We start from the raw sequence: 15,000 nt of genomic DNA on the forward strand, positions 1-15,000 counted from the left end.
CTCTAACCTGTCTGTCTCTCTCTAACCTGTCTGTCTCTCTCTAACCTGTTTCTCTCTCTCTAACCTGTCTCTCTCTCTCTAACCTGTCTGTCTCTCTCTCTCTAACCTGTCTGTCTCTCTCTCTCTAACCTGTCTGTCTCTCTCTCTAACCTGTCTGTCTCTCTCTAACCTGTCTGTCTCTCTCTAACCTGTTTCTCTCTCTCTAACCTGTCTCTCTCTCTCTAACCTGTCTGTCTCTCTCTCTCTAACCTGTCTGTCTCTCTCTCTCTAACCTGTCTGTCTCTCTCTCTAACCTGTCTCTCTCTCTAACCTGTCTGTCTCTCTCTAACCTGTTTCTCTCTCTCTAACCTGTCTCTCTCTCTCTAACCTGTCTGTCTCTCTCTCTCTAACCTGTCTGTCTCTCTCTCTAACCTGTCTGTCTCTCTCTAACCTGTCTCTCTCTCTCTCTAACCTGTCTGTCTCTCTCTAACCTGTCTGTCTCTCTCTAACCTGTCTCTCTCTCTCTAACTCTCTCTAACCTGTCTCTCTCTCTCTAACCTGTCTCTCTCTCTCTAACCTGTCTGTCTCTCTCTCTAACCTGTCTCTCTCTCTCTAACCTGTCTGTCTCTCTCTCTAACCTGTCTCTCTCTCTAACCTTTCTGTCTCTCTCTAACCTGTCTCTCTCTCTCTAACCTGTCTGTCTCTCTCTCTAACCTGTCTGTCTCTCTCTCTAACCTGTCTGTCTCTCTCTAACCTGTCTGTCTCTCTCTAACCTGTCTGTCTCTCTCTCTAACCTGTCTGTCTCTCTCTAACCTGTCTGTCTCTCTCTAACCTGTCTGTCTCTCTCTCTAACCTGTCTGTCTCTCTCTAACCTGTCTGTCTCTCTTTAACCCGTCTGTCTCTCTCTAACCTGTCTGTCTCTCTCTCTAACCTGTCTGTCTCTCTCTAAACTGTCTGTCTCTCTCTAACCTGTCTGTCTCTCTCTCTAACCTGTCTGTCTCTCTCTAAACTGTCTGTCTCTCTCTAACCTGTCTCTCTCTAACCTGTCTGTCTCTCTCTAACCTGTCTCTCTCTAAACTGTCTGTCTCTCTCCAACCTGTCTGGCTCTCTCTAACCTGTCTGTCTCTCTCTAACCTGTCTGGCTCTCTCTAAACTGTCTGTCTCTCCTGTCTGTCTCTCTCTCTAACCTGTCTGTCTCTCTCTCTAAACTGTCTGTCTCTCTCTAAACTGTCTGTCTCTCTCTAACCTGTCTGTCTCTCTCTCTAACCTGTCTGTCTCTCTCTAACCTGTCTGTCTCTCTCTCTAACCTGTCTGTCTCTCTCTCTAACCTGTCTCTCTCTAACCTGTCTGTCTGCCTGTCTCTCTCTCAGATGGTGACTCCAGTTCTCTGAACGGATCTTTTGAGTTGACGAGCTCCTCGAAGGTAAATCACCTCATTTATCCTCCGAGTAGTTTCAGATTAAAGATGAAATATTTATATATATATATATATATATATATATATATATATATATATATATATATATATATTTTTTTTTTTTTTTTTTTTACATTATTAAACTGAAGGAATGTGAAACAAAAGTGTTTAAAGTGTTTAGTGTGTAGAACAACACGGAGTGTAAAAACGGTCAAATTCTGCATGAAGTCTGGTGGGACCGTCCTCTAACATTATTCAGCAGAACATTTAGAATATATAGACACTGTACTGTGTTTATGTTTCTCCTCCTTGTTTTAGTTCACTAGAAAGGAAAGTTTTCTGTAAAAGGACTTTTTTGTAATGTCGTCGTTATTATCTGGATGTTAGTTAGGTTAAACCCTCAAAACGAGAGCCTGGCTGGAAAACGCTGCCGGTTGGAACAACAGAAAGAGTTTATGGAACATTTTCCGTCTTGTTTTTCTCTTTCAGGACAGAAACGGCAACCAGCTGCAGGAACGCACCTTAAACCAGGTAACTGACCTCATAACTACGTATATATCTACGTATATATCTATGTAACTGACCTTATATCTATATAACTATATAACTGACCTTATATCTATATAACTATATAACTGACCTTATATCTATATAACTATATAACTAACCTTATATCTATATAACTATATAACTAACCTTATATACTATATAACTGACCTTATATCTATATATCTATATAACTGACCTTATATCTATATAACTATATAACTGAGCTTATATCTATATAACTGACCTTATGTCTATATATCTATATAACTGACCTTATATCTATATAACTATATAACTGACCTTATATCTATATATCTATATAACTGACCTTATGTCTATATAACTGACCTTATATACTATATAACTTTATAACTGACCTTATATCTATATAACTGACCTTATATCAATATAACTATATAACTGACCTTATAACTATATAACTGACCTTATATCAATATAACTATATAACTGACCTTATATCAATATAACTATATAACTGACCTTATATCAATATAACTATATAACTGACCTTATATCAATATAACTATATAACTGACCTTATGTCTATATATCTATATAACTGACCTTATATCAATATAACTATATAACTGACCTTATATCTTTATAACTGACCTTATATCTATATATCTATGTAACTGACCTCATATCTATATATCTATGTAACTGACCTTATATCTATATATCTTTATAACTGACCTCATATCTATATATCTATGTAACTGACCTCATATCTATATATCTATGTAACTGACCTTATATCTATATATCTTTATAACTGACCTCATATCTATATATCTATGTAACTGACCTTATATCTATATATCTTTATAACTGACCTCATATATATCTTTATAACTGACCTTATATCTATATATCTTTATAACTGACCTCATATCTATATATCTATGTAACTGACCTTATATCTATATATCTTTATAACTGACCTCATATATATCTTTATAACTGACCTTATATCTATATATCTTTATAACTGACCTCATATCTATATATCTATGTAACTGACCTTATATCTATATATCTTTATAACTGACCTCATATATATCTTTATAACTGACCTTATATCTATATATCTTTATAACTGACCTCATATCTATATATCTTTATAACTGACCTTATATCTATATATCTATATAACTGTTGAATATAGTTCACTGAAACGTGTTTCTGAAAACATTTTAAGAGAGAAATAGGCCGTGCAGTTGCTGAATCTGTCTTCATATCAGATCAACAAAGGTCAGTTTAAAAGATTTTATCAGATTTTAGGAGGCGTTCGTCAGGCTCATTCCGCTCCTCATTTACGCTCAGTGTCGTAACATAAGTGCACTGATTCGCTAGTCAAGGGCTAGCACTCCACCAGTCAGATTGGTCATTGAGTCCGACCGCCCGCTGGCCGATTCAACATGTCAAATCAGCCCAAATGAAGGCCGACGGCTCCTCCGACTGACGACGGCACAAACACACCGACCAGACTCGAGTCACCGACCTCTCCAGACTGTCAGACGGCCGATTATCGGCTCGGTGTGTCAGGACCTTTAGATCAGCTCAGCTCAGATCAGATCAGATCAGATCAGATCAGATCAGCTCAGAGGGAGGTAGAGCGCGGAGCAAAACGCAGCACAGGTAAACGTCATAAACATTGCTTTTGGCTTTAGTTGCACCTTGAAATGTCAGCGGCTGACGGTAGCTTCCTCCGAGTGTCTCCACACGGGGAAACAAAGGCACTACTGGGATCACGTGTAGGCGGCCTAACGTGGCGGCTGCTGTCTTTCTGCTGAGTCGGTGTGATGTCACTGCTGTACGCAGGATTTGATTGGCTATATCGACCTTAACACACAACAGAACAGTGTTTTGTTGAACGCATGCAGAACTAAGGTGGTTTACAGACAAATAAAATGACCTTTAACTTCAGTTTGTGTCCAATCAGAGCAGTCGTTAACAGTTGTTCTCTCTACAGGAAGTGCGTCAGCGGTTGGTCAGTCTGAGCACGCAGCTTCACGCCTTGCAGGTCTGTTCACTTCTTTATTCCTCACGTTAAACACGTTAAACACACGTCAAACATGTTAAACATCCAGAGGAGAGTTTTTGTACCTGAAGTGTTCCTTCTCCTTCAGGCCGCTGTGATTCGTCAGGATTCCATCCTGGAGCTGTCATTCACAGCAGGCCCCGCCCCCTCGCCCCCCGAAGGCCCCGCCCCCGGCCCCCGCCTCAGCCGCTCGCTGTCGCGGGACGCGGGGATGGACGCCGCCGGCGAGGCGCTGCTGCTGCGACGGCAGGTGGAGATGCTGCAGCAGGAAGTGACACGGCTGCGGCTGAGGGGGGAGGAGCCAACCAGAGAGGGGGCGGAGCCTGTGAAAAAGAGGAGGGGCAACGGAGAGATGAGTGATGTCATCAAGGGAGAACAGGTGGGTCTGAACCAGGATAAACTAAACCGGGATGAACCAAGACGGCTTTTGAAGGATCTTACTCTTTAACTAAAAGGTCTATCTCTGTAGGGATCCATCCCATAATGTTGTCAGACACTTAGAATAATAATCTCAGTCTGTCAGCAGCAACAACAGAACCTTTAGTGACGCTAACTGACTTGGTTTTCTGTCTGTCTGTCTGTTTGTCTGTCTGTGTGTGTGTGTGTGTGTGTGTGTGTGTGTGTGTGTGTGTGTGTGTGTGTCAGCAGGTGAACAGGAGGCGAGGCAGCAGGGAGTTGGAGTCCCGCCCCCTCGCTCCATTGGCCAGTCAGGATCCCGTCGACCAATTAGATGGTGTCCAGGAAGGAAATGAGGAAGAGGAAGTGACTAGGATCTCTCCTCGCTCCGACAGTCCCAGAGGTCAGTACGACTCAGCAATAACCCTTCTTAAAATCACCTTTTAAAGTATTAGTATATATCTGGTCCTCACGTCTTTCAGATCTAAATGTTCAGAACTAACTGAGGCCCAAATGTCCCCCAGAGCAACGTGGCAACACATCATCTGGCCCCAAAGATGAAAAGTTGAAGTTCTTCTAGCGTGACCGTAGTGCCCGTGACCGTAGCGCTCGTGACCGTAGTCCTCGTGACCGTAGTCCTCGTGACCGTAGCGCTCGTGACCGTAGTCCTCGTGACCGTAGTCCTCGTGACCATAGTGCCCGTGACCGTAGTCCTCGTGACCATAGTGCCCGTGACCGTAGCGCCGTAGCCCTCGTGATCGTAGTGCCCGTGACCGTAGCGCTCGTGACCGTAGCGCCCGTGACCGTAGCGCTCGTGACCGTAGTGCTCGTGACCGTAGTGCCCGTGACCGTAGTCCTCGTGACCGTAGCGCTCGTGACCGTAGCGCCCGTGACCGTAGCGCCCGTGACCGTAGCGCTCGTGACCGTAGTGCTCGTGACCGTAGCCCTCGTGACCGTAGTGCTCGTGACCGTAGTGCTCGTGACCGTAGTGCCCGTGACCGTAGCCCTCATGATCGTAGCGCTCGTAACCGTAGTGCCCGTGACCGTAGCGCTCGTGACCGTAGCGCCTGTGACCGTAGTGCCCGTGACCGTAGCGCTCGTGCACGCACACGGTTTTTAACGTGAACATGTGCCTGCCCAGGTCAGATAGACACAGCACACGCAGGCCTACTGCTCAGTTAATAATGGGGTATCTCAGTTAATAATGGGTATCTCAGTTAATAATCTCAGTTAATAATGGGGTATCTCTCAGTTAATAATGGGGTATCTCTCAGTTAATAATGGGGTATCTCTCAGTTAATAATGGGGTATCTCTCAGTTAATAATGGGTATCTCAGTTAATAATGGGGTATCTCTCAGTTAATAATGGGGTATCTCTCAGTTAATAATGGGGTATCTCTCAGTTAATAATGGGGTATCTCAGTTAATAATGGGGTATCTCTCAGTTAATAATGGGGTATCTCAGTTAATAATGGGGTATCTCTCAGTTAATAATGGGGTATCTCTCAGTTAATAATGGGGTATCTCTCAGTTAATAATGGGGTATCTCAGTTAATAATGGGGTATCTCTCAGTTAATAATGGGGTATCTCTCAGTTAATAATGGGGTATCTCTCAGTTAATAATGGGGTATCTCAGTTAATAATGGGGTATCTCTCAGTTAATAATGGGGTATCTCTCAGTTAATAATGGGTATCTCAGTTAATAATGGGGTATCTCTCAGTTAATAATGGGGTATCTCTCAGTTAATAATGGGGTATCTCTCAGTTAATAATGGGGTATCTCTCAGTTAATAATGGGGTATCTCTCAGTTAATAATGGGGTATCTCAGTTAATAATGGGGTATCTCTCAGTTAATAATGGGGTATCTCAGTTAATAATGGGTATCTCAGTTAATAATGGGGTATCTCAGTTAATATTCATGAACTTTCTTGGTATGTAGCCTACATATCTAAGAAATAATATTAAAAGACATTGACTGAGTTTCATGTGGGACCACTCTATTCTTTTGGAAATGCACCCACTGACCGTGTGAAAAACTTTGTGAAAGGGTATTTTTCATAGTTAATAATCGGGCTGTAATAATATATAATAATATATAATGATAATAAGACCACGTCGGCTATGTAACGGGGACATTTTAGCGTCCCGACAGACTCAGGACAGACGGGGACCGTCCCGGTCAGACCTTAAGTTCTCCTAATCTCTGCTGAAACACCTTTCACTCATGAAATGAGATTTATTTTATATTAAAAACATGAATGAAGCAGATTATTATCTATATATCTAAACTGGATTAAATGTTCTTATGCTGCGTTGCAGCCCAGAAGTTACGAATTCAAGTCACGACTCACGACTTGGTAGCGTTCCTTGGTCACCATCAACCCTTCTAGCTAGCATTAGCTAACGGTAGCTAATGCTAGCTAACGTTGATGTTAGCTAGCGCTAGCTGATACTAGCGATTTCTAGTCGGCGACATATTTTGGGCTTCATTTAATAAACATAACCTGTAGTAGTACACAGTCGTATGTGTATTGTTTTGATTACAATGTGAGGAATTACTTTACGTTGCCTATTTTTGGGTTATGGTTGTGTGTGTGTGTGTGTGTGTCTGTGTGTGCATGTGTGTGTGTGTGTGTGTGTGTCTCTGTGTGTGTGTGTGTGTGTGTGTGTGTGTGTGTCTGTGTGTGTGTGTGTGTGTGTGTGTGTGTGTGTGTGTGTGTGTGTCTGTGTGTGTGTGTGTGTGTGTGTGTTTATAACAGGTCTCCTTTATGAAACAGTTACTGATGACAATAATGTGTTTGTAACGTTACTTCCTGTCTGTCACCATGGCAACCCCCAGACCTGCAGGACATCCCAGAGGAGAGCGAGTGTGGAGCGGATCCCAGTTAACGAATCAGGAAGTAGAACCATCACGTCAGCTGGAGCCCCGCCCACAGCACTGGAGGGGCAGGGCTTATGGACTCACCACACTACATTACCCACAATGCCTTTGGATATCAACAGATAAACTGTATTTAAAGTAGTTTAAAGAAAACATTTTATAGGTTTTTAATTTGTGTTTCTGATTTTGTGAAACCAAAAAAAAAAACATTTTTTAAATTCAGGAACAAAGTTTGTCAGAAAGTGAGAAACGCTGCGTTCATGTGCACCTCTAAAGTCTGAATGAACGCAGCGAAATATTGCGTTTACTGAAATGTGACTCAGCTTTTAAAGTTTAGTGTCGATGAATAATATTCTCCTGTTGTTGGTGTTTTAAAGAAACAGGAAGCAGTCTGCTCCTGTCTGTTAGCATGTTAGCATGATAGCATGTTAGCATGTTAGCGTGATAGCATGTTAGCATGATAGCATGTTAGCGTGTTAACATGTTAGCATGATAGCATGTTAGCATGGTAGCATGTTAGTGTGTTAGCATGTTAGCATGTTAGCGTGATAGCATGTTAGCATGATAGCATGTTAGCATGGTAGCATGTTAGCATATTAGCATGTTAGCGTGTTAGCATATTAACAGCGTGGCTGTAAACCTGATGGTCTGCAGAGCAGAACTTTATTGATGTTTAAATCACGTTTGCTGCAGATTTTCCAAATATTTCATGTCAGATTTTTACCGTGTTGCCATGGAAACAGATGTTTATTACTCTGCTCTCTGGGAGTTTATTGCTGAGTTTAAATGAAGAAGTCTCTTTAAAACGACGGCTGTTTAAATATCAAACACTGAATGGAGAAGAATTAAAACATGAAAGTTTATCTGAATATTAATCTCTTAATAAGAAGCCAAATTGTGTTATTTACACATTTATATTCCAACGTGTTAAAATCTCTTTTTTACTACGATCCTGAAACGGGGTTAGCTGTTTTTATATCATGTGGTCCTTCGACCCACGGCTGGGTTAGGGTTAGGGGACGTCAAACATCTGGAACCTTAAAAACATCTGGAACCTTAAAGGTGCCATAGGTAGGATTGTGAACATCAACAACTTCTCAGTCCCCCCCCCTTTCTGCTAAAGCCCAAAACGGTCTCCTAAGCCCCTCCCCCCACAAGGGAGAATGGATGCGTGTGCATGAGCAGTGATTGACACGCAGTTAGACACCCCCCCTGGCCCTGATTGGTGCATCTGAACAGTTAGACACTCCCCCTGGCCCTGATTGGTGCATCTGAACAGTTAGACACTCCCCTCGGCCCTGATTGGTGCATCTGAACAGTTAGACACCCCCCCCTGGCCCTGATTGGTGCATCTGAACAGTTAGACACTCCCCCTGGCCCTGATTGGTGCATCTGAACAGTTAGACACTCCCCCCGGCCCTGATTGGTGCATCTGAACAGTTAGACACTCCCCCTGGCCCTGATTGGTGCATCTGAACAGGGAGCTGTGGATTTTTGTAAATCTCTCTCCAGGCTGTAGGTGGAGCCAGAGGAGCTGGATTTATTTTAATGACCTACTTCCTGTAGTTCTACTGGAACATAGGGTCAGTTACAGCAGATATGACAGAAAGGTAGTTTTACAAGTCTTACCTACTGCACCTTTAACGTTTAACATCTGCAACCTTAAAGTTTAACATCTGATACCAACGATTTGAAACATCTGAAAACGTGTAGAAAGGAACAACAGAAGTGTTGTCGTAGTCGACGTGAAGAGAAAGTTTAACATGACGACTCATGATGACCCAGTTCCCAGGTGTTTCCAGATGTTCCCAGGTGTTTCCAGATGTTCCCAGGTGTTTCCAGATGTTCCAGACTCTAAGCAGGGTCGTATCGTAACGTAGTTTAGAAGACGGTGAACTGAAGTTGTGTCTGTATAAAGATTTGATCAGAAACTGTAAATGATTCTCGTTGTAAGTTTATTGTTTTTGTGTCTCGTTATAAATCTAATCAGCTGGAACAGATGTTGCTGTTTGGGTTTTTATTTCTTCACTAAATCATTTTAATCTCCCAGCATCCTTCAGGGTTTATTTATTCTCTTATTCAGTGTGCTGATGTGCTGCAGAATGACTATTATTGCCCATACTTATTATTATTATTATTATTATTATTATTATTATTGTCCCGCTTCTAGTCACGGAGCGTTGCCAACACGTGCACACAAAATACATCAAAACGTGTGTAATGACCAGGAATGGTGTGCTATGACTTTTCTAAGAGATTTGGTGAGAGAGGTTTTCACAAAAATCGACAAAAAACGGTGCAAAATTGTCCCATAGACTTGAATGGGAAATCTTCGTGAAATCGCTTCACATAGCTCAAAAACAACCCCTCTTTGGGGCCATGCACTATCGCCATACTTTAATGTAGAAAAATAATTAAAAGTTTAAACCGAAGACAAGACTTTGGCCTTTATTGGGCTGAATGGGCATTATGATATCAAGCACGGTTTCTACCAAATCACAGTTTATGTGTCGTCCAGTTTTCAGAAGGTTTCAGATTTTCCAATGTGTGTGTATGGGGTCAGAATGTTGAGAGTTAGAGTGGAGGACAGAGGGGGGAGCTGCAGTACGATTCTCTGAAATATTTCCAAACAAATTGCCCTACAGTTTTCACTCTTCATACATCATGGTTGGTCAAAATGTAGGAAAATTTTGTGCCGGTCAAAGACATGTAACTTTGGAATCCATTGGACCTAAACTTTTGGCTCTGTTCATACCAACTGCTGATAGAAACAATGAAATTACATTACATTACATTACATTACATGTCATTTAGCTGACGCTTTTATCCAGAGCGACTTACAATTAAGTGCTTTCAACTGTGAAGGTTGAAACTCCAGACAACAAGTAGTAAGAGCAAGAACATTAGCTTTAAATAGTTAAAGCTACAAAGAGACATATGAAAGACAGGTTCAAGAATTTTTTTATTTTTTTATCCGAGGTGTAGTCAGAAGAGATGTGTTTTTAGCCTTCAGGTGAAGATGTGTAGGCTTTCGGCCATCCTGATGTCGATGGGGAGCTCGTTCCACCATTTAGGAGCCAGGACAGTGAACAGTTGGGATTTCGTTGAGTGATTAGTTCTCCCTCTCTGTGGGGGGGCAGCCAGCAGTTTGGCTGATGCAGAGCAGAGTGGGGGGGTTGGGGTATAGGGTTTGACCATGTCCTGGATGTAAGCGGGTGCTGATCCGTTCGTGGCCCTGTACGTCAGTACTAGTGTCTTGAAGCGGATGCGGGCAGCATTGGTAACCAGTGAAGAGAGCGGAGGAGAGGTGTAGTGAGAGAGAACTTGGGGAGGTTGAAGACAAGTCGAGCTTCTGAATGAGCTGCAGGGGTCGGATGGCAAATTAAATATCTGCAAGTAAGCAGACGGTTCCCTGTTTGTTACCTGCTCTGTGTCGCATATATTTGACACCACAAACATAAAAACCACATCAATGCGTTCGCCAGACCTTTATCGCTCTTGTGATGATAATATTTTTGCCGTTTGGATCCACGGTTTTGATTTACAGAACAAATTTCACCCTTGTGTTTTCCTCCCGTCGACCATGCACTTGTTGTCCTCCTGGGTCAAAATTGACCCGGTCTGTTTTGCCAGTTTATAAAGCATGAAGTATAAATTGTCACCCAATTCTGTGTTACATCTTCTTAGCCAACTTCTTTCCAACTTATTACCACTAGTTTTACACTTATTTTTTTAATATATGGTCAAAAAAACGCATTTATAGAAAATTATACCTAATTTCTGAGTTAAAAAAAGCTGAAATTATGAATTCTTTTGACTAACAGTTGAGATCAACGGTAACATATGTTGATGGGTTATCACAGACTGGAATAAGTCAAAGTTTAGTCAGGATACGGTTTTGAAACCATTTTATTATTTTTAATGGCAGCCAATAATCTCACCTGGTGTCTTCCCGTTCAAGATAAAATTAAAAATATTATTTTTTTAAATTTTCCATTTGGATTTAATATTTGGGTTTTGAATTTAAATTTAACATTGGCTTTCCATTTGGACTTGACACATGTCAATGTAAATGAGGAGGCGTGGCCCAAAGGCTGGTGGGGGGGTCTGAAACTAAAGGGGTGCAGAGGCCCCTAATGACCAGCAGGGGGAGCTGACTGCTGGGAGCTCACTGTTGAGGAGCATCTGTCTGCAGCTTGGCCACCAGGCTGGCTTATCCTCTTATTTCACATGATAGAAACTGATGATGTAGCTAAACACAAACCACATCTCATGCTACAACAGTGAAGTTTTCATGTAGATACTATAATTGGGCTGTGTTAGTGAGGACTAGATCAGGACTGGATTTAAAGCTGATTCTGGTTTCCAACTTCGCCCAAAACACGGACGGAGACAACTTCTCTCTTCTGATGTTTTATTTAATTAAAAACAGTACAAACATCACCAGCCTTTGGGCCACGCCTCCTCATTTACATTGACATGTGTCAAGTCCAAATGGAAAGCCAATGTTAAATTTAAATTCAAAACCCAAATATTAAATCCAAATGGAAAATTTAAAAATAATAATATTTTTAATTTGATCTTGCTTCGTTTTCTCTTTGGACTTTCAATTTGAATTATGAATAAATATTTCCTCCATAAATAAATACCAAAACATTTGATTCAAAGTTATCTTTTTATCTTTTTAATCACATTTCCTCAAAATGAATAACTGCTCCTTTTTTTTTTTTTTTTTTAAACTTTATTTCAAAACGTAGATTACAAAGGTTCATTCATTGCAATGTATATACAAATAAAATACAAAAATATATACAAATTATAATATCGAAGTAAAAATGAGAATAATAAATTAAACAAAAGGAAATAAAATACAAAGAGGACAGACTTCCAAAAATCAATAGTGTAGACAGCAGGAGTATTTAAACAAATAAATTGGAGTAGACATCAGATATTAATATAGCTTTCTTATTGGATACCAACTTAAGGGACTCAAAGTACATCTCAAATTCAACCTGGAATAATTTGAAGCATGGTTTTATGAATAACTACTCCTTATTCTGGAACGGTCCTTGTCACTGCGTCACTTCCTGTAGAGGGAATTTAACCCGGAAGAGGGTGTAGTCCGCATTAGGGAGTTGGCTGGATGAGGAAGCAGTGCATCAGACTTCAGCGCCGCGAACAGGACCAGAATCGGGACAAAAAGCGACCATAAACCGAGACCAGGAGCAGAGGTGTGTGCCCCAGAGACTCCGACCAGAACCGCAGCTGTCTGCCCCAGAGACCCGCCAAAGAGCGACTCCAGGCCGCTGTTTGTGGAACCTTCCTGCGCTCCTTTAGCTAACGGTGATCGTGCTAACGGCTAGTTAGCCTGTCTGCTAACAGGGAAGTGACGCCGCGCGCTGAAGTCGGGACAGATTTCTTCAGAAGACCGAGACAGGTGAGAAGACTCCCCCAGGTACGCTCACCTGGTGGCTGCTGGCGCTGGTGCTAACAGGAAGCTAACAGGACGCTAACAGGAAGCCAACAGGGCGGTGGTCGCTGTTAGCTGCGGAAGCTAACATGCTAATTACACAACAGCACGTCAGATTGAGAAATGACTGAGATTAGTTCCAGAAAGGAGGTGTTTAGTAGTTAATAACCTAGTTTTAGTAGTTAATAACCTAGTATTAGTAGTTAATAACCTAGTTTTAGCAGTTAATAACCTGAGCTGCCTTGGAGCATACCACACATTATATATATATATATATATATATATATATATATATATATATATATATATATATATATATATATATATATATAGAGAGAGAGAGAGAGAGAGAGAGAGAGAGAGAGAGAGAGAGAGAGAGTATGTAATATATAGGTATAGTGTGTAATATATAGTTGTAGTGTGTAATATGTGTGTAATATATAGTTATAGTGTGTAATATATAGTGTGTAATATATAGTTATAGTGTGTAATATATAGTTGTAGTGTGTAATATATAGTGTGTAATATATAGTTGTAGTGTGTAATATGTGTGTAATATATAGTTATAGTGTGTAATATATAGTTATAGTGTGTAATATATAGTTGTAGTGTGTAATATATAGTGTGTAATATGTAGTTATAGTGTGTAATATGTGTGTAATATGTAGTTATAGTGTGTAATATATAGTGTGTAATATATAGTTATAGTGTGTAATATATAGTTGTAGTGTGTAATATATAGTTATAGTGTGTAATATGTGTGTAATATATAGTTGTAGTGTGTAATATGTGTGTAATATATAGTTATAGTGTGTAATATATAGTTATAGTGTGTAATATATAGTTATAGTGTGTAATATGTGTGTAATATATAGTTGTAGTGTGTAATATATAGTTATAGTGTGTAATATATAGTTGTAGTGTGTAATATATAGTTGTAGTGTGTAATATGTGTGTAATATATAGTTATAGTGTGTAATATATAGTTATAGTGTGTAATATATAGTTGTAGTGTGTAATATGTGTGTAATATATAGTTGTAGTGTGTAATATGTGTGTAATATATAGTTGTAGTGTGTAGGCCTGCACGATGTTGTAAAAAACTTACATTGCGATATTTTTTTCCCCTATATATAATATATTTTGCGATATGAAAAAAAGACTAATTTTTACATAAATGGCTCTATTTATAAATACTAAATCATTCTCAACTACTGGGGGGTTGGTCGGGGAGAGCAGCTACACAGAAACTAAAAATGAAAAAGGAAATGTTGTTATGTGAGCCAGTAAGATCTGACTCCTCTTGAAGAGATTTAGGAGAAGGACATTAGGAAGAAATACACTGGTTGACTGACAGGACACCATGTATTCATATAATATCAACCCAGGCTGAAGTCAGTGATATTAATGATGTATGCATGTTGTGGTCGACTAGCGGGGCCTGCTTTGGTTGGTTGATAAATTGATCCTGATTGGTGGTTGGCTGTGCATGCAGAGCCTGTACGTCACACTCTTCAACAAACTGTGTGTCCAAGAGCTCTTAAATCAGAGTAAATGATGTTATATCAGACACAGACTGCTGTTGGAGATTAGTGTAACGTTTAAATCAGAGTAAATGATGTTATATCAGACAGACTGCTGTTGGAGATTAGTGTAACGTTTCCAGCGTCGTGGCTCTGAACCGTAACGTTAGCTGGGACAGACGCCTTGTGTCTTTAGGCTAACTATGTTAGCTTGAGCCTGGCTGGTAGCAGCTTCCTGCGGTGATAAATGGCCGGGAGATGTTGTGATTACGTTGCATTAATCAGGTGATTTAGTTAGTCTTTGCAGCGAACATAAAAACACTGACTACTGTAGCTTCACCACCCAGGGAGAAGCATGTTCACATGTTTTTGGGTACCTTATGCATTCATTTTTTGCATAGAATACGAAGCCTTTAAAATAATAATTGTTATGATTTTATAAATCACGTTTTAATGTGACAGTGGATCCTCAGGATGAGCTGTGTCTGTGGGTGGCTACCTTAGTGACTACCTCACCTATAGGTCAGTGAGCCTATCAGCAGCGCTTTATGTTTAGTAATAATATGTTGGATTCATGTTAAGAAATGTTAATATTCAACAATAATTAGGAGGCCCCCCTGCAGTGACTCTGAGGACCCCCTATGGGTCCCGGACCCCCTGTTGAAGATCTCTGCTGTAGAGGATTCCAACAGCAGGACGTAACAACGCAGACGGTGCG

The 15,000-nt window shown here is 40.6% G+C and overlaps 2 protein-coding genes and 1 long non-coding RNA gene across 9 annotated transcripts in view; 2 read left to right on the forward strand and 1 right to left on the reverse strand.

Moving 5' to 3' along the window:
• LOC116058489 (rho guanine nucleotide exchange factor 2-like) overlaps positions 1-7,695 on the forward strand; it is a 49,101-nt gene extending 41,406 nt beyond the window's left edge. For 2 of the 4 annotated variants that reach the window (XM_036006086.1, XM_036006087.1), the window contains 6 exons: positions 1,350-1,402; positions 1,886-1,927; positions 3,942-3,992; positions 4,099-4,389; positions 4,656-4,809; positions 7,248-7,695. In XM_036006086.1, the coding sequence (XP_035861979.1) occupies positions 1,350-1,402; positions 1,886-1,927; positions 3,942-3,992; positions 4,099-4,389; positions 4,656-4,809; positions 7,248-7,297 (641 nt within the window). In that variant the 3' untranslated portion in view covers positions 7,298-7,695. Of the gene's footprint in view, positions 1-1,349; positions 1,403-1,885; positions 1,928-3,938; positions 3,993-4,098; positions 4,390-4,655; positions 4,810-7,247 lie in introns of all 4 variants that reach the window. The other 2 variants (XR_004898500.1, XM_036006088.1) reach the window with 2 other exon arrangements.
• LOC116058493 overlaps positions 3,134-15,000 on the reverse strand; it is a 19,762-nt gene continuing 7,895 nt past the window's right edge. The window contains exons 2-3 of the long non-coding RNA XR_004107063.1: positions 9,180-9,185; positions 3,134-3,287 (exon numbers count right to left, since the gene is read on the reverse strand). This is a non-coding gene — a long non-coding RNA (uncharacterized LOC116058493). The remainder of the gene's footprint in view (positions 3,288-9,179; positions 9,186-15,000) is intronic.
• Positions 12,394-15,000, forward strand: part of LOC116058491 (tropomyosin alpha-4 chain-like) — a 15,059-nt gene continuing 12,452 nt past the window's right edge. For 2 of the 4 annotated variants that reach the window (XM_031311322.2, XM_031311323.2), the window contains exon 1: positions 12,396-12,726. The gene's annotated coding sequence lies outside the window, so the exon portion shown is untranslated. Of the gene's footprint in view, positions 12,727-15,000 lie in introns of all 4 variants that reach the window. The other 2 variants (XM_036006089.1, XM_031311324.2) reach the window with 2 other exon arrangements.

This window comes from Sander lucioperca, chromosome 10, assembly GCF_008315115.2.
Source record: "Sander lucioperca isolate FBNREF2018 chromosome 10, SLUC_FBN_1.2, whole genome shotgun sequence".
NCBI lineage: Eukaryota > Metazoa > Chordata > Actinopteri > Perciformes > Percidae > Sander > Sander lucioperca.